The sequence below is a fragment of the Trachinotus anak genome, unplaced genomic scaffold, assembly GCF_046630095.1.
Source record: "Trachinotus anak isolate AG129_WGS33_773 ecotype Australia unplaced genomic scaffold, CSIRO_AGI_Tana_v1 ptg000034l, whole genome shotgun sequence".
NCBI classification, from domain to species: Eukaryota; Metazoa; Chordata; class Actinopteri; order Carangiformes; family Carangidae; genus Trachinotus; species Trachinotus anak.
In genome coordinates, this window is record NW_027273885.1 from 3,379,015 (window position 1) to 3,401,383 (window position 22,369).

The 22,369-nt window shown below is 43.5% G+C and overlaps 1 protein-coding gene across 1 annotated transcript in view; it reads left to right on the plus strand.

Moving 5' to 3' along the window:
• The first annotated feature begins 3,178 nt into the window (after positions 1 to 3,178).
• The window catches only part of smtnl (smoothelin, like), a 31,402-nt gene continuing 12,211 nt past the window's right edge, over positions 3,179 to 22,369 (plus strand). The window contains exons 1-2 of the mRNA XM_071471691.1: positions 3,179 to 3,482; positions 3,814 to 4,709. Of these exons, the coding sequence (XP_071327792.1) occupies positions 4,032 to 4,709 (678 nt within the window). The 5' untranslated portion in view covers positions 3,179 to 3,482; positions 3,814 to 4,031. The remainder of the gene's footprint in view (positions 3,483 to 3,813; positions 4,710 to 22,369) is intronic.

Here is a 22,369-nt window from a genome sequence, read left to right on the forward strand (position 1 = left end):
ATACTGGAAACTTACACTGCAGGTGATTGGATGAACCATCTGTCTATCACCGTCTCAGGGGCTAACTTTAACCAATCAGATGCTGCATCCCAGATAGCAAAATAAATCCAGCCTGTGATTCAGGGCCATATACAGCGTGATTGTAAGATGCTACTTCCACATCTGGACCGGCTCTGGCGCACACACGGTAAACTTCTGGCTGTTGGTCAATACCAGAGGATAACAGCCAGACTCTGCCCATATGTGGAAGTCTGTTGGCCTAGGACCCAGGCATATGTTGGGCCAGAAGTTTCATTTGGTAAATCAAACTCTTGCTGAAGCCAATCAGGAAAGAGAACAGTCTTCAGTGTCTTTCCCTGCTCTTCTTTCAATGAATATACTCTCCAGTTCTGATAGAACTGATGCTATAGCAGCAGCTATGCTATACTCTTTAGCAGTAGCATTTTACTGTCGTTTCACCTAGGCTACGCTCGTAGCTGCCGGTAGTTCCTCCCTCGTCGGATGCTGATTGGTCCAAACCGCTGTGGTTTGGCCACAAGCCGACAGCTTGGAGTCTGGTAAGATGGATTCTTGAAGATACAACAGCACTGAACGTTTTTAAAAACCTCAGCTGACCGATGAAGCTGATACCTGTGACCTCTGACCTCTACAGTGGTTTGTTGCCACATGTGTCTTGCACTGCCCCCAGCATACTCACATAAAACCCTGAAGGGGTGTTGTGAGTGTGTGTGTGTGTGTGTGTGTGTGTGTGTGTGTGTGTGTGTGTGTGTGTGTGTGTGTGTGTGAGCGAGGGAGAGAGAGAGAGACTGAGAGGAGGGGGAACAATCTTCCAGTAAATCACCAACCACACCAAGCCCCCTCCTCATCTCTGTCTCACACAGATCACACACACTCCTCAACACACACACACACTGTTGATGGTAAGCAGGAGGGTGGGTTGAAGTATTTGCATGAGTCTGCCTGTTGCACACACACACACACACACACACACACACACACATACACACACACACACACAATTGCTATCTAGTGTGGAATGTTTGCTCTGTTGGGGTCCAGTTACACAGGGGGAGGGTGGTGGTCGTCTTTATGTCTGTCTCGTGCTGCCATCACACACACGACAAGAGAACAGAATAGAAAAAAGTAAAGTCCATCTGTAGAAGCTAAACCTGCCTAAACTCTACTCAACTCCCTCTATGGGCATTTACGTATATAATTTACTTTACATTTATGGTATATATTATATGATATATTAAACTATATGAATGATATGGAAATTTCATGATAAAACTTTTGTGTCTACCTGTGGTTGTTTTCCACAGCTTATAATTTTACCCAACACTACATCACAGGACACAGCACCAGAAATGCTGCCCCTTGACCTGTTGCTGTGTTTATCTTAACAAAATACCATTAGAGCGAGGGGATGGAAAGATAAGCAGAGAGAGAGAGAGTTACAGATGGAGTCCAGTGAATAAGAGAGAGGGGATGGGAGAAGGAAGGAAAAAGTTTGTGTGGACTGAAACAGATGTAGGTGGAGATTGAACACAGCTGATCCCTGCAAGTAAAATAAGAGTGCGAGATGTATCCAACATCCATCAAAGAATCAACAGAACTAACAGATCAAAAAGGGTAAAAATTACAGTTGAGTTTTGCAGATTAACCTGCAAAGTATTTTGACTTTTTTCTGAGAGAATTTTGAGTTTTTCTCTTCAGCCTCAGAAGCTGGAAACGACCTGAGCTTTTTCAGGAAATGGGAACACTTCCATGCACAGGCTATAGGTTGAATCTCTACTGCTTTCTATTCATATGTGATAGAGAAATTGATCCTACTCTGCTGGCACAGATTCATTTTACTTAACAGGAAACAGGCAACAGCCCCTGCAGCAGGTTTTTATGACCATAGACTGTATATAAAAATGGATGTAGACTCTGGGTCTGAAAACTGCCTGAAACCTGCCTTTGATCTACTGACCATCAGGGGGCAACTCCGCTGGTTGTAAACAGAGTCTCATTGTATTGAAGTCTATGGGAAAATGTCTCTACTTCCACTTGATTTATTACCTCAGTAAATGTTTTCCAAATAACTTTATGGTGTCAATCGGTAGTTTCAAAGCTTCTCCAATACAACATGATGTTCATTTTTTAAAATTATGGTCCCATTTAGAGGAAAATAGATAATAAAGCAGGGTATATATTAGGGTGGGGCCACCGTGTGATTGACAGACTGTACCACACACGGTGATGGAGCAGGTCAGATCCACCCCTCACTCCTCCTCAGCTCCACCTTCTCCTCCAATCTTGATGGCGACAGACAAATTACAAACTTGAGGCTTCAAAACGGCAGTTCTCAAACCAATAGGTGACGTCACGGTGGGCTGACACTTGATTATAACCCACTGTTGCATTCTGTTGCTAGGCGACATCTAGTGGTCGTAGTGATGATGACAGGAGCAAAGGGAAAAGTGCGGTGACGTAGTTTATAGAGCGACAAAGTCCACGTCAGGAGGAGGTTGGGGTGGATGGATGAATATGACCCAGGAGAGCGGTGTTCGATTCCCATGTGACAGGAGCAGTTTATGTTGTTTCTATTATCCATGACCGTTCACTGTTATTATTGTAACCATGACAACAAAGGTCGTCTAATGATGAGGAAGTACTTATTTTGACCAAAATCACCATCTTTTCCTAAACCTAACTAATCCATGACCGTTATTATGGTAACCATGGTGACAAAGGTACGTACAGTGCTCTCAGTAAAGTCTGCTTGTTTATTATTGTAGCTATAACAACCGACGTCCAGTACGCCTGTCGCTGTAGGGGCGTTACTTCCGGAGACACTCCTATGGGTCGTATCAGAGCATTGAAGAAAACGACCTGTGGTTGTTCAGGTTGTGGACTGGTTGTTGATTTAACCCACTGTTAATATAAAAATATTAATTACTGCAGCTTTAAAATGACGTATGTGCAATGGTCCAATCAGATGACAGATTTAAAGACACTGTGATAGACTCAGCAGGCCTCATCCTTTATTTTCTTATATCAGGAAACCTACTTCCTCACTTCTTCTTCATGTATTTCAGTTAAAATGGTGGTGACAAGCACTGAGGGAAAAGACAGATACTGCACTGACTGAGCAGGAAAAGACAAACCTGTGATAGACAGGAGAGGAGGAGGAGGAGGAGGAGGAGATAGAGGAGGAGGGGAGCGGACTTCTTCCAATAGTTTACACAGTGCAAGGATGTAAAAGCCGCCTCCCTTCTCCCCTCCCCTCACATTTACTACTCTTTCTGTGTTGTTTCTCCACTCCACCACTCCTCCTTTCTCCCTCCCTTTCTCCTCCCTCCTCTGGGCCAGAGGAGAGGAGTGATCAACCTGAGAGTTTAAACAAACCAGAGAGGCGGCAGCGTAGAGCAGAGCTCACACACACTCATACAGCTGTTCAGCGCTGAGGGAACTCTACACCGGAGAGGAAAGCTGAGGTAGGTTTGTTGCAGCTGTGAGGGAAGGTTACTTCACTGCTGTGTTTTATGGACGTTATGAAACATAACTGGCTTAAAGAGATGTGAGCTTTCTGTCTGTCATTCTGACTCCTTAAAAAACTCAACCCTTCAGTTCAGTTCAGTTGTGTTTGAATCAGGTTTGCGATGTTTTACAGTTTTTTGTGGATTCTGAATGAAATAATTCTGTACATGTCTTGATTTTATTGCTACTCTCTTCGATTTTAGCTGCAGTTTCGTTCAGGACCTCATCTATGAGTTTGACAGTTGCTCACGAGTTAAAGGTCAAGTCTTGTCCCTTTTGTGCTTTCAGACAGAAGACAAAGTGAGATATCTGTCCCAGCCCAGGACAGAGCTGACGAACTGGGGATAAAACAGACCAGACCTTTGCCCCCCTCTGCAAACTTTCACCTCCCAACCTTTGACCATCAGTCCCCACCCCCCTCAGGCCAAACCCTCAGCACACTGACTGGACATTATCCAGTGTCACAGAGGGTCCTCAGAGGGTCAACAGTGGCAACAACGGTCCTGATGGAAGCCCCAACCCTCACTGAGATGGGGGACTTGTGTCACCCCCGGTCTTCCTCTCCAGAGGGGGAGACGGTGTGTGCAGCTCTAGCCCGTTACGAGCACACTCTCCGGGACGCTATCAGGGAGATCCACATGGATGTCAGCGCTTTTAAGCTGGGCATGGAGCGTCGTCTGGAGGAGACAGCCAACCTGAGCGGGCCCCTCGGACGAGCGGTGGCTCAGCTCCAGCAGGAGAACCGGCAGCTCAGGAGTCAGCTGGAGGCTCTGACCCAACAGGTGGAGCTCCTGAGTGGGATGACGTGTGACAGAAACACCTTGATGAACAACAACAACCACAATTATAGTCAGAATCACAAGAACCACCTCAGTGACATTCAGGAGAATCATCAGGAGATAAAAGAGGTGGTCTACGGGAAGGGTCAGGCTCACACTCAGAGCCAGGCTCACCTCCACATCCAGACCTGCACCCTGGGGAGCCAAGCCCAGACCTACAGCAGCCTCAGCAGTCAGTCAAGTCCTGCATCCCCCCCTGCCACCTTATTATCCTCCCCCAGCTCCAGCAGTCCTCCTGCTGGCTCTAGAGTTTCCTCCATGGTGACAGGACCAGTGTCCAGCAGCAGCCCCTCCACCGCCCGCTTCTCCAGCCGAGCCACATTCGCTGTGTCCAGCAAGACTAACGTGAGTACTGCATGTTGGAGAGAGGACAGAGTCCCTTTACAACTTCACCTCCATATCCACGTTAATGCACCAACAGGTGTTCATCAGCACAGATTTTAAACTAAATGTTATTTAACACTATCGATTGAATAAAAGTGAACAAGGTTACAATAATTACTGTACAGTTGTCACATTGTGAGTCTGTGTGTGTTATCATGTGGTCCTGGAAACACTGTCACTGGAACACCAGAGGCAGCTTTGAGTACTTTGGCAGGTGTTTATATGTTTGTCTGTCTGTCTGTCTGTGGACAGATTCGTCACAGTGATAACATCACAACTGTGCAAATAGTCACAAAACTTTACAGGTGTGTAGTTGAGATCGAAATGAAAGCAGACTTCAAATATGGGTGTAGTCCAACCCAATCATGTAGTAATAATGTAGGACTGAGTACTGAGCACTCATAGGTTGGAACGTCAACATGATCCCATCACAAGATCTTCTCTAATTGAACTATGAACGTCTACGTTGGTTTGGTTCCACACTGAGTAAAATAAGTTTCCATTAGTTGTGAAACTGTTTGGAGCAGCAGAAGTTTGACATTTGAGCTTTTTATCCATTTATCCTTTAGCTTCTGGCTGAGCATCTGTCACGTTTAGTTATTTCCATCCCCACTTGCAACATGTAATGTTCAAGTGTTATTGGATATTTGATATTTGATAAGTGAACATTTTCTAGTTAAGTAGCATTTTCTATTTTTTTAATTAAATTTAAAATCAGATGCAATTTTTCCACCTCCTCCCTGCAGAAGTCCGCCCAAAGATACCAGCACCCTGTTTGGAAATCATTGCTTTACATGTCAAGAACTGCCTAAATCTAAAGAATCAGATGATCTCATCCAAAAAAAGAAGCTGCACATAGAAGTTCTTGACATATTTGTACTGACCCACCACCTCACAGCTCACTGCCAGATACTTTGCGACATGGTTGGAAACTTAATATAAAATAGCAGAAGAGGTAATCCAGTAATTGCTGTGTAATTTTCTAGTTTTGGAAGCTGCAGTTGCAAAAAGGCAGAATGTGAGTTTGACTGAGGCCGTTTGCGTCCTGGCTGCGTGGATGTGTCAGACAAAGCGTTGGCTGTGCCACTGCGTTGCACAATAGCCCTCCACCAGGATGCTTCAAGATTCATGAAGTACAGTAACATGAGTGGAGCAGGCTCCCGGGAGGTGAGGTTGCTGTGGTCCTGTGGTTTTCAGACATGAGTCAAATATGTGAAATCAGTGTTGTGAAATGTAGGCTGTGGTTAGTCATCGCTGTCATCCTTTACGAACCTCCTGGGTCCAGTTTTGGGGGTTTTAGCTTCACCTGAATGATTTCATGCCTCTGGTTTGAGGACATTCCAGCCACGGGGCTTGTGAAAGTTTTTCTAAACTCTGCTGAGTAAATTAAAAAACCGGAGGTTCAAGCTGAAAACAAACCTGTTTACTCAGCTCATGGAGAGCAGATGCTGAGGGTGTATCAGAACTGGTTTTATGTTACGTCCGTATCACGGTTACCTTACGTCAGTGTTGTGGTGCTCAGCAGTTTCTGAGTTATTATCTAAATAAATGTTTACTGTCACCTTGGTGCTCATGGAGGTTTGTCCTCTGGAGCTGGACGTCCTGATGTAACTGTCCCTGTTCATGTCATTGTGTTTCATTGAGTCTGTCCCTCTGTGAAAAAACGAGCCCATAGGTCGTCTGTGCAACAGGTTATTATGACCCATAGTTACATTTTGTTGCTAGGCGACATCTAGTGGTCGTAGTAATGATGACAGGAGCGAAGGGAAAAGTGCGATGACGTAGTTTATAGAGCGACAAAGTCCACGTCAGGAGGAGGTCGGGGTGGATGGATGGGTCGTGGTTTGATTCCCATGTGACAGTAGCTGTTTATGTTGTTTATTATCCATGATTGTTTGTTGTTATTATTGTAACCATGACAACAAACATTGTCTAATGTTTAGGCAGTACTTATTTTAACCCAAATCTTTTCCTAAACCTAACCAAGTCGTGACCATAATTATAGTAACCATGGCAACAAAGGTGGCTATGCCACTTTGGGCAAAGTCCGTGTGTTTATTATTGTAACCACGACAACCAAGGTCCAATACGCCTGCCGCTGTAGGGGCAGTATTTCAGAGACACTCCTATGGGTCGTATTGTTCAGCTTGGACGACTGGTTGTTTAATTTGATTTCTCCTTTTCTCATCCTATTTCTGATGAAATCATAAAGAGGATCCTCTGGCTCACATCCATCCTGTGGCTGCTGCATCGTCTCGTCCAGTTGAAGATGAGCGTACAGTTTTCCTGGCCTTCTCCTGATTATAGATTTATTGGTTTCTCAGAGCCGAAAGGAAATTCTGTCATATGTCAGAATTTCCTTTGTCTAAATATTTAGGAAAAAATGGGAGAGTATGCACCAGCTGAGGACAATCAAGAGGTTTTTTTCTATTCTGTCTTTCCATTCCTTGGCGATTCAGTATACATGTGTTTAGGCACGTTTCTGTGCTGAAGGAATTTGTGATCTTGCAAAGACAAGACCGATGGTAAATTCAACCAAACTATGCATTATTTGCAAGATCTTCTCTCCAGAGCTTTTTTCCCCAGAAACTTCTCAAAGCAGCACAATCCAATTTTCCACCTTCCATCTGTGTTTAAAAAAGGATCTTTGTAGAGTAATGCACTGCTTCCATCTCAAGGCTGGCCTGTATGAATTCTGTCTCTATCCGTCATTCAGAAACGTTTCTGTCTGTCTTTGTTTACAGATTACACCTAAAGATTCAGTAACACCTTGTGCACAATGGCTGCATGTCGTTGCACTCCTCCATCAGTGTCTTTGGTGTAGTTACATCAGGAAGCCAGAGGAAGATTTATGTTACGCGTCGCAGTTTCGTGTGTAAATTGTGAACTTTTACACACTCGTGTGAGACATGATCGATGGGCCCTGTAGTTATGTCATGGATGAAAAAAGAGCTGAGAGAGAAGTTCATCCTCGGCTCCTCTCACCTCCAAACAGCTGACCAATCACGGTGTGAGGTGGGTGTCAATGTTGGATTGTGGGTTTTGGAAATTTACAGACATGGTCAGACACAGACCTCTCTAATCTGAAATTCGGGGAGGGGGTTTCTGGACACATCCCCTCCATCCAACAAGCAGTTATGTCAGACTCTACTGGTCCCTGAGAAGTAAACCTGACAGTGTTCTCTAGTGCACAAACTGTAATGATGACAGTTACTTAAATGACTTCATTTATCAGTGTAGTTCAAGCTCACAACAAATGTTAGCTTTCATGAACAGGCTGTAGCTCGTGACGCCACTTTGTGTTAATTAACAGTGGATAATAACGATATTTTGCTTTGTAAGTACTTCAGAGCCAGTGTTTGGTTTGAATGGCAGATTAAAAAGACTCAGTAACCTCAGTTCTTGTGTTAGAAACTTTCCTCTGAGACTCGGCTCCATGTTGACATGAGATCACATCATTTCTGCAGATGTGTCAGCTGCTCATTAAGCTGCCAATTACAGGGTGACACGGGAGTGGCCTTTCACTCTGTCCCATCCCACTCCCACAAACACATTCCTGTCCCATCCCGTCCTGTTTCGTGTGTTTATGTGTGTGTGTTATATTACAACTGCATATATAAAAACTGACCTATTGTTGTTATGATTCCTGTCCCGACTGCGCCCGCTGACTTTTTTCCTGCCCCACCCCAGTCACATGATCAATAGTGAATTGACTAAATTCTCTGCCTCTACTGTAAAACTTCTACCACATCCCAGAGGCTTTCTACTGCATCCAGATCTGAACTCGCTGTCCTGTTCATGGAACCAGTTTGAGACGACTTTAGCTCTGTGACATGAAGCTTTATTCTGCAGGAAGTAGCCGTTAGAAGATGAATAGAAGATGATGTTCATCACATTAAGGGATGAACATGGTCAGCCACATTACTCTCATAGACTGTGGTGTTCAAACCTTGGTGTTAAGGCCCAAAGTGAGTCAAGAAAACACCATTACAACACCTCCAACCTGGAAACTGTTTTGAAGTGACATCAGAAACACGTTTAAATCCTAACTTCTCTAAATTATACGCTAACAGAGGACAATACTTTAAATTTAGCATCACATCTTTCTGTGTGTTTCAAATCTCCGTTGGGTTAAGGACACATTGTTTCACATATATCTAAAATTCAGACTCACAAAAAATGTAAAAACATACACGCACATGTGCACATTATGCAAATAGCTGCTCCTCCTGTATCTGTAATTACCAAACTATGTGGTTGGATACGACAGAGGGATGAAATCATGTGGTCCCAGCTGAACAACACAACGGCGTCTTTGTTTGTGTGTGTCTGCCGTGGGAGATCCCCCGCTGTCAGCCAAACGCACACAAGTCCAGAGACACACAGATCAGATTCAACCGTGCGTGCGCCGCGTCATGGCAATTAGCTTCATGAGATTTTTATCCACGTGGTCAGATCTTGACTCGCTGCCGCCGCCACATCCTCACCTCATCTGTCAGAGACGGATGTGCGGGAGATGCAGCACAGAAAGAACGGTTGGCTGTTCAAACAGGCCTGATTGACAGTTACACACACACACACACACACACTGCAGGTATTCTTAATGGCTCAGATCCAAGCTGAAGTTGTCTGTGCCAGGGAGATGTGTAGAGGCGTGTCTGTCCTCCAGCCTGCTCTCCAGCTGTTACTGTGCATCCCCACTGTGACCTGCCAAGCTGTCGCACACACACAGACACACACCTGTGCACACGTACTCACCTCCAAACACATCTGCAGCATGGACCTGTATGAATTATATATATGAACAGTCTCCGTCTCTTTTTCCTTCCAAATGGAAACCAAATGGAAGATCTGATGATCTTTCATCAGCTGAGTTGAAACATACTGTGTGTACAGGCTTATATTATTATTTTTATATTCCCCTCATTCTGCCTTGTAAAAATAATGATTAATATTTTGCAATATTTGAGAAGCTCTGTCATAATTTGCCGCCTTTTTTCCAATTTTCTGATTCAGTACATTGGAATTCCTATAAAAATACTTGAATGGAAACCCAGCTGTGTGCGTAACAGTGTGTGTGTGTGTGTGTGTGTGTGTGTGTGTGTGTGTTTCCATCTGGAAGGTTTTTGGGGTTTGTAAAGAGGCAGCTGTGTGGCTCTTTTTATCCTCTAATGGTTCTGGGCAACAGGAATTAGTTAAGATTAGGATTAGGACAAAGACCTAAGCCTCCTGCACAATGTCTCCTCTTCCTCCTTTGTGTGTCCCATCTCACACACACACACACACACACACACACATATACTGTATGTCTGCCGACAACACTGCTGTTGCCAATTACGGTGCCAAAGCCGCCGTCTCAATGGGCCATTGTGTGGGTTCTCTTGCTTCATTGGGAGTACATTGAGCATGGAGGGATTACAGGATCGACCCTCCTCTCTCAGTCCTCCTCCTCTGCTTCCTGCCTCTCACCTGACGTCCTCCTTTCTCCCCCAGAGGCTCAAACTTTTTAAAAATTAAATCTTATTAAATATTTTGTGCAGATATGATGCAGATGATCAGTTTAAATTAATTCAAGTTTAGACTTGAGATCTTGAAAGTTCGCTGTTAACAGCAGAAATAGTAGTTTGACCAAAAACAAAACAACGACAACAAAAAAAATCTTAAAAAAATAACTCAAGGTTCACTTACTAGCTTTTCCTAGGCTTTCAACTACATCTCATTGTCTTCATCAGCAGTTAGAATTTGCTCAGTTGTCATGGGGACAATTAGTTTTCATCACGTGACAAAGCTAGTAAGTGGACCTCTGAGAAGCTAACCCTGATGATGTCATAGTGATGTCATCAGGGTCATCAGAGCTTGAAAAGGAGACTAGAAATAGAAATCAGAAGGCGTGAGGTACAACCAGGGTGTGGCATTTACTAGACAGGGCCAGTATAGTGAAAGACACGATTGAGTTGCATTATGGGAGATGTAGGATCAAGTATTTTGGAGCAGTGGATGGAATAAAAGTCAGGAAATCTCAAATACCTAAACCACACCTGTACTCAAACCTCCACCACTGCAGAGCATTAGGCACAGTGCGTTTCTCTAGTGCTGTGTATCTGTGTGTGTGTGTGTGTGTGTGTGTGTGTGTGTGTGTGTGTGTTCATTAGCAGATGAACAGATGAGATTATCACAGTGAGGTCAGAGGGGTCGTGACCTGTTCTCTATCAACACTCAGACAGAGACTGGTTGCGCTTGATTTATGGCCCAATATGGCACTTGCATCACATGTTGTGTAAGAGTTGTTTTCTGAAGATGGAAAAGTTGAGTTTGGATTTGTTTCTTATATACGGGCTCAAAGGACAGGCTCGCTTTGTGCTGCTACATGCATCAGTTTAATATCATTAAATGATTACCATGCACATATGTGTGTGTATGTGTGACTGCTCCCACACTGTGCGCTGCAGCAGTGGACAGTGGAAGCAATTAAAGGCTAAATCATTTTCAACAGATTCTTACAGGAAGCAACTGAATTTATTGGAAATGTGGTGTTAATCTTGAGGAACATCTGCTCTCTTAATACCACTGCTGCTGCCCATTGTCTCCACCCTTGCCTCATTTTTTCACTAATTACATACCAGGCTATTAAAGTTCATTTGACAGTGATAATATATTGGTTCATAACTGGAGTCATGTCTCTTTGTCTGAGTGCTTACGCTGCTATTTGATGGTCGGATCTTTTGAATTGTGTTGGTGTAAATTCTGGTTAGATTCAGGTTTCACTCCTCCAGATACTCCGTCTCCCTCCATCCCTCCCTGTGCACCCACTGGCTCCATCTCCCCCTAACATTACACAATTCAACCGTGATGCTATCTGTTTCTTATCTGCACACACACACACACACACACACACACACACACACACACACTCAAGCAGCAGACCACTGCAGCATTCAGCCTGCAGTGTTTTAGTTTAGTCACAGTCTGAGAACAGGCAGATGGATAGATTGTACATTCAGGACACTTAGATGTACTGATCCCCGTCCAAACTGAATTACACTGTGATTACTGGCTGCTGGGGCACGTTCACATACACTGGTGAAAACACTCATGTGTGCTTGTTTTGCCGTATCCAATGACATTCATGTTCTACGCACAATATGTTTGGTTAAGTGGCTTTTTAGATAATGTGTGCATTGTGTGTGTATTTGGTTGTGATTATGCCACCCTGCAGTGTTAACTTCCTATTACAGTAATTGTACAGTAATCTAAATTACATCCGTGTGATCTGGTCTGCCTCACAGTGTAAACTTCATGCTTGATGCAGAAAGTGAACAGGAGTCCTGCTTTACTGTAAATACCAGATTTCACTCCAGCACTGCAACACAAATACAAATAATTTATGTTAATTTAAACACAAGTGTGTTGTATTTTATCCGTACTCTCCAAAGTATCTGTGTTTACATTTTTTCATTCACTGTATTCTGTGCTGTATTTATTACTTAATTATGACAGAGAGCAGGAGTCACAGTCAGCAGAGGTTTTTTAGTGCAAATGGATTTTTTTTAAAAACTATTCCATTTCCCTTCATGTTCACTGTGAACAAAAAAATCTCCAAAAAAAAGAACAAGCAGCCCACAGCTCTTGTACATTATCTCCAAAGGCCGAGTTACATTTTTGAGGACACACATCTCATCTACAGTGCAGCCCACAGTGTGACCTCTGAGCCTGCAGACATACTGTGGCTGCTGTTGGTAGGACGCAGCCCCTGATAGAGGACATGTTGTCCAGCAGCAGCACTGAGCTTAAGATGTGAAGTTAATTGTTTTCAGCGGCAGATTTGATGCTGAACTTTCTCACCTGCAGCATAAAGTTTCTGAGATAAAATAACAAAACGGCGTAATGGCAGAAATGATCACCAGCTTTCAGACAAATATGAACTCAGTTGGAAGTAGGAGCTGTGTCTTGATGTAAGAGTCAGATTTAATGGATAAGAGAGGATTCTGCTGCAAGAATTATGGAGATTAAATGCTGTTTAAATCAACAAAACAAAAAATATAATAAATAAGTTGGAGATTATCAGAGGAGCTGCAGACAGCGTGAGCATGAATGTACTGTGTCAGCAGAGTAATAGTCAGGTTATAATGGCAGAGCTGCACACTTGCAGGAACATGCTTTAGATGGAACGTATTCAAACAATTATATTATCCAGAAATCTGAAATTCTGCCACATCATGTTGAGCATGAGAAATGTTTTATTGCCTGGTTTTATAATTTTGAACTTGATTTGCTTGTTTCATGAGTGAAGACACCGGCAGAGAAAAAAAGAGAAGAGGCAGTGATCACATTCAGTTTTCCAGATGAAAGGAAGAGTAACAGTGTGTGTGGGTCTGTGTGAAAGTTCAGCTGGACACAGGGTTACACTGCAGAGTGTTGTGTTGTTTATCTCCATGACAAAGACATTTGACATTTACATGATCTCTGTGCAGACTCCCCGAGCTGAGCCAACTCTGGCAGTCCCTGATAGCTATCATGTACAACCTCTGGTCTCTGTGTATCCAAAGCCTACCAGAACCCACACATCCATCCATCCATCCACATACTCCTCTTTGCCTCTGTGGCTCCTTCCTCACCCCTCTACCCCTCCCCCAATCTCCCCCCGCAGTTTAAGGCTGGATTCCTGGCACTAACGCCCCCCTCCCCATTTGTGGCTATTAATACAGCCATGAGTGAGACAGAAAACAGAGTTTCGACACAGATAAATGTACAATTACATAATGATATATCTACAAAATATATGTACTGGCTTTTGAATCTTAACTTTAAAGACCCCTCTGATGAAAATCAAGCTTATAACTTTGTTAACATCCACATGATGTTTGTTATATGACTGAGTATTTCCACCTTGAACTGCATTGAACCAATGGCAGACTCATAAAAACAGTCTCAGACAGCCAGGGACTCATACATCATATATAATGCACGTTGACTGAATACGGGTTGTGTGCATATATACGTCATGTCAACTTGTGGGGACGGGACAAAATAAACCATAAACATTGTCACCACAGAGCAAGAGTTTCCATTAGAATAACCACTAACACTGTGTCAGCCACTGCCAGTTACAAGCTAACAAACAACATAAAGAAGGAACTACAGTAACCGTTCTGATAGTCTGATAGTCTCCAAATTTGGTGCACAACAAACTGATGTTTCCTTGTCTAACCAGCTTGATACTCTCTGCTGTTCCACCTGTGAACCTGGAGCAAGCAGGTGGTGGGCGGGGCACAAGGCTTGATCCAGGTGTAAGAGTAAATGAGCTTCCAGACCCAGTATTCACATTTTTATCTGGAAAAACCAAAATATGAATCATAACAGAGGGTTTTCACAGAGTTTTAAACATGTCTGGATAAACTTTAATTTTACAGTATCACTACATAATCATCTCTACACTCGATTGTGTGTCTCCCTGTAATTAATTTGCACAAGTGGTTTGGCAATGAAAACAACTTATCGAGGTTATTTCTAATGCTGGTTTGGTGAGACTCCCTCTGATAAAGACATGTTGTTAGTCAGAAGTTAAATAGGTTTGGACTGATACAGAAGAAAATAATAAAGTGAAAACAGAGCACAGCTAAAGAGAGAACAAGTGTGTGTGTGTGTGTGTGTGTGTGTGTGTGTGTCTGTGTGTGTGTGTGTGTGTGTGTGTACACATGCTGGGGGTTTAACAGAGGTATGCGGCCACTCCCTGGCTACCCCTGGTTCTCTTAATGACTTCCAGACAATAGGCCATGTTCCCGTCATCATCTCTGTGGAAACAGGTTAATAACTGACTGGCCGGTGGGACAGCTCACCCTCCTCGCCTTCCTCACCCTCCTCATCCTCTGGAACCAGTAAGCCGTACTGGAAGTTAACTTTTAGCTGCGTCAGCTCAATCCCCCTGGGAATACTTCACAAAAATTTCATTTAGCTGCGTTTAGCTCCAGTGTTTTTGGAATAATGCCCAGAATGCACTTTAAGGAAAATCGGTTTTAGAGGGTGGGCGACACTGTGCAGGGTCACGGGTGAGAGAGCAGGGGTTCCTGAAGTTTTCAGGTTTTTGTCAGACATTCAGTCTCCCACCGCAGGAGGAAGGGTGACCCAGATATAACTGCTACCTGGGGCATTTGGGGGCTCAGGAGAAGCAGGAACATGACCTAAAGTTAATTTATCTGCCTGTCAATCACTGTGAGGATGAAATTCAAAATGTAAACTCTGCAGAGGTTAGATGATGGCGTGTAGGAGGTGAGCAGAGGGTCAGTGGAGTATTCCCACGCAGCATGTTTTCATAATAAGAATATTATATTCAGTGCAACAGTGGAAAACAACAAAGACAGAGGCATTATCATGGTGTGCAGTGGAAAGAAAAACCTGAAAAATGTGCATGATATTCTCTATATGAAACATATGTGAACAAATTGCATACAGTAGGTAAGATTCTGTATAAAAAGGAGCTATAGTTTGCTTCCCCCTCTGCAAAACTGTGAATCTAAAATCTCAGAGTGATGAGATCTTCAGGCTGTGTGGTTTTTATGTGGGTGTTTCTGGGTCTTGTCGCAGGCAGACTGGCCTCAGGGCCAAGGATAAACACGATACTGGCCCTGACGTGGGCAGACTGGTTAGTCAGTGTGATGGAGAAGGTGATAATAGTGATGTTTTCTCCTGCTGATGTCTGGTAATTCATGAGATCAGGACTCAGATTCTGCAGGATTTCAGTCCAGCCAAACATAACAGCTGCTCAGAGAGCGGCTCTGCCTCCCTGGTTGAAGTTGGGATGAAGCTGGGAACCAGTGAGGCTGAAGCTGATGAGTAACACTGGGTAGTTGGTGCCTGGTTCCATCCTCTAACCTCAAATGATCGCTTTCCCTCCTGCTACTAATGAGACTGGGACCAGTTTGGAGTTTTGTAGGCTCTTCCATTAGATATTTGCACATATTATCTTCCATTTGACTATTTCCATTCATGCATATTATTCTTTTTGTACCAATTTATCCTATTAAAGGTCACAGGGAGCTGCAATCTATCCCAGCATGCTTTGAGAGGCAGCTACACCCTGGACAGGTCAGTCATCATTATTAGTATAATGACCGGCCAGTACATATTCATATGTTTAAAAGTCATAGACTTTGAACAAAGATGGACATAGCCTCTGTGATGTCACCACAGGTTTCTGAGGTGTGGTTTTGAAGCTCAGAGTGAGCTGCTCCACTGTTGCCATCTTGGCAGTGCCTGACTCCGCCCCTAGGTCCCAGCTAATCCAAAAATGGGCAAAGAGGTGGGGGATGTGTCGCACAGAAACATGCAACTGTGGCAAGGATACACTCACCCACCTGTCACTCAAAGCTAAACAGTCTCGATGATGCAGAACTTTGAGCCTTAATAAAACTTAAACTGGTGAGTTATATAAAAATTCACCTCTATACAGTTGCCATAAAGGAGTTAGTTAGCTCTAGAGACCAAAACTGTTTTTTGTCCCAGGCTGTAAACATGTTTATTTCTGCTGTTGGACATTTTAACATGAGAGTCTATGGGGACTGACTCACTGTTGGAGCCAGACTCTAGTGATCATTTGAGGAACTGCGGTTTTTGGCTCTTTGTGTTGGCTTCATTTTTCAGCCCTTGAGCTGGGCAGCAAAATTAAATCTACAAGACCTCGGATTACATCCAATGGCCCCTTTAAACAACATCTGCACCTATACTACAGTATGGTTAAGGAAAGACTGTGGATCTGTTGATAAAAAAAGCTGAATTTAACTATAATTGTATGTGAGAGCAAAACTGAAAGTCGGACTCGCTTCATACCCCTCCACCACCGTGACCTCCACCCTCTCTGAACAAAAGATTCACTACTTTCTGCACTGAATGCTGGCACTGGATGTAATTCATGAGGTGCAGATTTGTCCATTATTAACCTAACTCCTACAGATACTGGGCTGAGATGACTCACACCATCTATCTGCTTCAGTCAGCTGTTAGTTAGAAACGGGAATTAAGATAGCGGTGATAGATATTGTCTTTTTACCTGACTTCTTTCCTGCTGGAGGGTCAGCATGTCAGACTCCCCCACGTCGCCCTGCCCTCCTCTACCTCACTGCCAGGAATGAAGGTACGAGAGGAAGATGGAGGAAGGGAGGTAGACAGGGAAGACGGAGGAGTTGTTCTCTATTGCTGCCATATGTTGGAGCTCTACATTAAACAGGAGGGAGGACAAGAGTGAAAAAGGATATTCTCCCCCACAGCTAGCAGGACCTATTCCTCATCGATCGTTGGCCTGGAAGGAACTGAGACTGTACTGTTCTTCCTCCATGATTCTTCATCTTGAACAGTAACTTAACCAACAACAGACAAGTAAAGGCTGATGGGAACATTTGAAATATAAAGAAATATTTCTTTTGGTTGTTTGTTTCCCAAAAATTTGCTGGCTTACAAAGACATGGCAGTATGTTATCCTGTATGGTGACATTAGTTATGGTTATTGGCTCAGAGATGAGCCAATAACATAGTAGTTTTAAGAGCCAAAAATCATCTCAACGTAGTTTTAAATATGCTTTCTCACACTTATCCCTTGAGCTCTAACAACAGGTCAGTCAGCCAATCTGAAGAGAGACTGTGAGTCTATCTTTTGATTGGCTGACTGTTTTCTGAATGATCGAATAAAAATATAGCAGATTTCAGGTAAACACTCAGAGAAACCAAATCCTGCAAGGTTGGATGGTGGGTCCAGGTGGGCGGGGCTTAAGCATGGCTGAGAGCGGTGCCTGTTTTGTTGTGACATCACAAAGTTCCAGAAGTCCTGACGGCTGGTTTTAAGGCTCAGTTTCTGAATACAGGCTGTGTGCATTTCTCTGTGGACTGAGGCTTTGATACTTTCACAGTATTAATATAGAACCTAGACCTGCTTTATAATCACAAACATCTCATTTTATACATTATGGGACCTTTAAGTATGTTTTAGCTGTTTAATAAAGGTCCAGTGTTTCCAGGATCCCAAACAGAACATTAGGTTTACATATGTTGTTTGCAAAACTGACCATTTCTGGACAAAAAGAAAGTGTCCAAAATAAAAAGTCTTCATCCTCCTGGTCTGTAGAACCTGGTCTGTGTCTCTCACCATAAACAGAGAGTATGATGCTTTTTTAAAATGATAACAACAGGTTGTTACAGACCTCAAAAGCATGAATTAACCCTTTTATTGTAAACTGCAGTCAGCACACGTGAAATCATACCTTGTCACCAGCCAAGACTGTAACTGACATTTAGGCATACTGTGTTTATGAAGAAAACTTTTCCCTGTTCAGCTGCTCTCACCTGCAATTAGGATTTTATATCTTCTCAGTTCAAAGGCTGTGCATATTTTCCACCCTCTACCCACAGTGGTGTTCCCTGCGATTTCTCTAGCACCGAAATTGCAGTCTGCATGAACGTACAGTGTTTGAAGAACAGGTGGTTTGAGTGTGTCTTTCCTCCTCTGAGAGGATTCCTCTAAAGATCCCGGGAGGAAATTACAGAGCAGGAGTCCTCCGTCACTAACTGAGGAGATCTCTGATCACTTTACAGTAGCTGTGTGCACACAAACGTAGGCTTCACACTCCATATGTTACATTTGCACATATACTGCTGGTTGTATCATGGTCTGTAAAATGCAAAGCCACTGACTGTCACTGTGACTTACTGTAGCTGACGCTGGCTGTGTTATTGCTTTGAGCACAAAGGCTTCACTGTAAAATCATGTGTGTCTTGATGGCAATCTCTGTGTTCGTGCATTTGTTTTTGCAAATAAAGTACTAAAGTTAGGTACTCATAACAGTGTGAGTGAGTGTGTCTTTATGTGACACACACACATTTCTCACATACACACTGGCAATCATTGGAGGGCTGCCAGCCTGCCTCCATTGTTCTAGTGTTCTAGTCCTCCACCAGCCAAAGGCCCAGTGAAGCTCAAATGTCGCCCTAACAAAGAGAGAGAGAGAGAGAGAGAGAGAGAGAGAGAGAGAGAGAGAGAGAGAGAGAGAGAGAGAGAGAGATGAAAGAAGGTCACACCAGTTGAATCTTCATTAAAAACAGACAGATACACTTTAGGGGAGTTTCAGGATGTTCACGTTAGTATTGTATGAAAAAACTCTACGTCCACACTGATATGTTTTAGTTTTAAAATGCATCTCTTTAGTTACATTTACACCTGTTGTCAACACTACTTTGGAGACTTTTGGAAACACTTCTGGTTGCATTTTATTTTGAAAACCCCAGTGTTGTGTTGTAGTCCAGATGGGCAAAAACTGAGACCTCTGAAAACGATGATGTCGACACACATGGTCGCTCTCTGGTTGGGTCTTATCAGCCTCGACGACCACTGGTGAAAACAACATGAATAATGAAATATTAGCGTTACCGACCTTGTTGTCTTTGCTAGCAGCTGTTGTGCAGTTAAATTCTGTATTTTAATGCTTCAACTGTCTTTGCTGCTCCTCGTTCATCGTATTTCGTGCAACTAATCAACTGCAGGGTAGACAATCTGCTTCCTGTTTACACCGGCTCAGGCATGCTCAGTGTACATAAATGGTCATGTATCATGTAAGTGTCTTCAGGTTTAGATGGAGATTGTTTCTCATACAGAGCTAAAACTCTGTTCTGGATGGAAATGAACAAGCAGGAAGTGAAGATGTCTGTTATACAGCCTTAGCAGACATTGCAGGGATGAAAAGGATTTGACACCAAGTATAAATCATGACTTAATGATCTGTATGTTAAACATTAAGCCAGAGTCAGCAGGTGATACACTCTGAGCTAAAACAACTCCCTCAGTTTAAGATGCACTTTAACCTCAGTGTCATTGTTTAATTTCATATCTAATGTTTTGGACACAACAAAGCTTGAATAATTTTTCTGAGTGCCCTGTGTGTTTCCCAGCAGCCCTCATCAAATACCCCCCCACCAGCCGACTCGTCCCATCCACACCTCGTCCTCACCCCTACAAAGTCTTTATTAAAGTGTCAGTGATGAAGATGCCTCTGACAGCTCAACAAAGCCTCCTGACCAAACACAGGAGGTGCTGCTCACCCAGCTCCCTCATACCTCCTGCTGTTTGGACAGACAGGTTTCCCGGGTCACGTTGTCCCACATTACCGCCCAATATTGTGGCATTTGCAAATATTCTGGTAAAAGTTTCATTTGCATCACACATCCTAAGACTCTACTGAGCTAACAGAGGAAGCGGAACAGGAACAAGCTTTAGCTTCAGGATGGAAACAGTGCCCTGCATTGACCAGATCAATTCACATTTGCAAATGGGTCTTGAACCTCTCACCTCATTTTTAATTTCCAAACGGGCTTATCATTGGTTGCAGACTAACTTTCTATCTGGACACAGATGGATAGACCTACAACCAATCACAGCAACCAAACCTGTAAAAAGTGTAAACTAACGACTGCATTAAACTTTTACCAAATCAATGCTGTAGGTGCAGTTTCGAGAAAATATACAGTTTGTTTAATACTGTTGCAACAGTGTTAAACAGACCTCTCTACATCAGCGGCAGCCATCTTTGTTGTTCATGAAATGCTCCTCTGTCTGTAACGGTATCGATCCCGCCCCATTAAGATAAATGGTTGTGATTGGCTCGATCTGTCTCAGAAAGGACAGGAATCTGAACCGGATGGTGGGGGCCTGACTCATCTGCAAGAGTGAATAAACATGAGTGCGCTCGTTTCCATGGTAATCCTCTGAAGGTAGAAGACATCTTCTCAGTGTGCTGTGGGGGCGACCCTTGCTTCTAAATCCAGATAGGAAAGTTATCCAACAGCTGCTTAGGTTAAGTTTTTATTTGTCTGTCCCTGACGGTGAAGAGGGTTTTTTGCCAGCGACCATCTTGCCAGAGCTGTGTTTGGGCAATGAAGCAGAATCTCCTGGGACTCAGAGGGGACGGGACTTTTGTCCAATGTCGACCTCAGTGTGACTACACAGGAAGTGTTGTAAAACCTTCTTCTTCATCTTTACCTTCATCTTTCTTCCTCCTCCAGTGTCTCTGCTCTCAAACTGAGGACTGACCAACATTTTCTGGTCAATTTCATTAATTTCATCCAAACATTTTATAGTTTTCCAAACATGATGCAATAAGGAAGGAGAAGAGACTCTGCGTACGTGTTTGTGTTCATGCATCTGCACATTCATGGCTCGTTCATTGCACAGTTACACGGTGACAGCTGCTAAGAGCAAACCAGACCAAGCAGTTGGTCAACCCCCTCTCAGCTTCAGCGCTGTCTGTTTACTTCGCAGAAATCAGGGACAAATTAGGATGATGATAAATGTAAACCCACGTCCTGTTTGTCCATCCACGGTTCCTTACAGCTCAGCTTGGTTTATTTTAGTGTCATCGTGACATGATGGTTCCTACTTTTAGCCACTTATCAGCAGGGAGCAAACACTCAATACACACGTGTCCACCAATAAAGCCAAACGTGACTTGTAGAGTAGAACAGAGCCTGGGTTTGTGAAGGGGCCACCAGCTGATAGGCTGAGGTGACGATATCTTTAAATTTGATTCCTAATTTACAAGGCTACAGGGTTTCATTCAGACCTGGACTCTGGGCACAGGTCCACTTTTTTCAACTGATGTCATGCATTTTTATATGGCCTACCCAGCATTTATCCAGTCTTTAGCCATGCAAGCAGTGCTGTGAGAGGAGTAGAATCAAATACCCCAAATACAACAAAATTAAATGGAAAAAAGTAAAATAACACTCGTCGCTAAAAAAGCTGGAGGTAAAATGTGATAGTTTCTCAATATCTCAGCAATGCTGATGATGCTAATGCTAATGATGAGTGATATGGAAAACCCGAGACAACTGTTTCTTTACAATTTTAGAATCATAAAGATTTTTAGGACCAGTTCTCCCGGAGCATCTTTATATCTACACAGGTTTCGAATGCTGGCACAGGCCTACAGTTCCTATCCACACCTCCTCAGTGTATAAATATTTACTGTGCAGCTGCTAGCAGCAATATTGACCTCTGGCAAAACATTGCACTTGGTAGATTATTGATCTAATCTTTATCAGTGGATCCTGTGCACATTCAGTAAGAAAGCGGGAAACAATGTGAATGAATGAAGTGATAGAGCACGGGTGAAGAAATACAATACTTGAACTTTGGTTATGGTGAGGAAGCAGCTTGAGGTTCAACTTCACTTTGCAGATTTAAGACGCTGTGCAGCTGAAATCTGGATTTAAAACAATATATGAGTGCATCAAGTGCAGAGTCAATCCAGCAGATATCACTTTATGCGTATGTGCATGCTCATGTGGTTCTTATGCCAAAGTGTTCATGTGTGCACAAATGTGATAGGTGTATCGTGTTCAAAGATCCCCTGTCAGTGCTGTGCCATGCTAAGAGTGCACCGGTTTGTTCTGCCAGTAAATAAGACCTCGAGATAGCAGAGAGTTTACAGGAACCTCAGCAGCTCCACTATCATGTTTCCCCCTCTGACCCACACTGGATGTCTGATGATCTGAGTACTTAAGCCAGGGGAGCTCCCCTCCCCACAGCCAGGCCTTCTGCAATTTGTCTCCCTCCTCCTGCTGGATAGCCAGCTGTTTCCACCTCA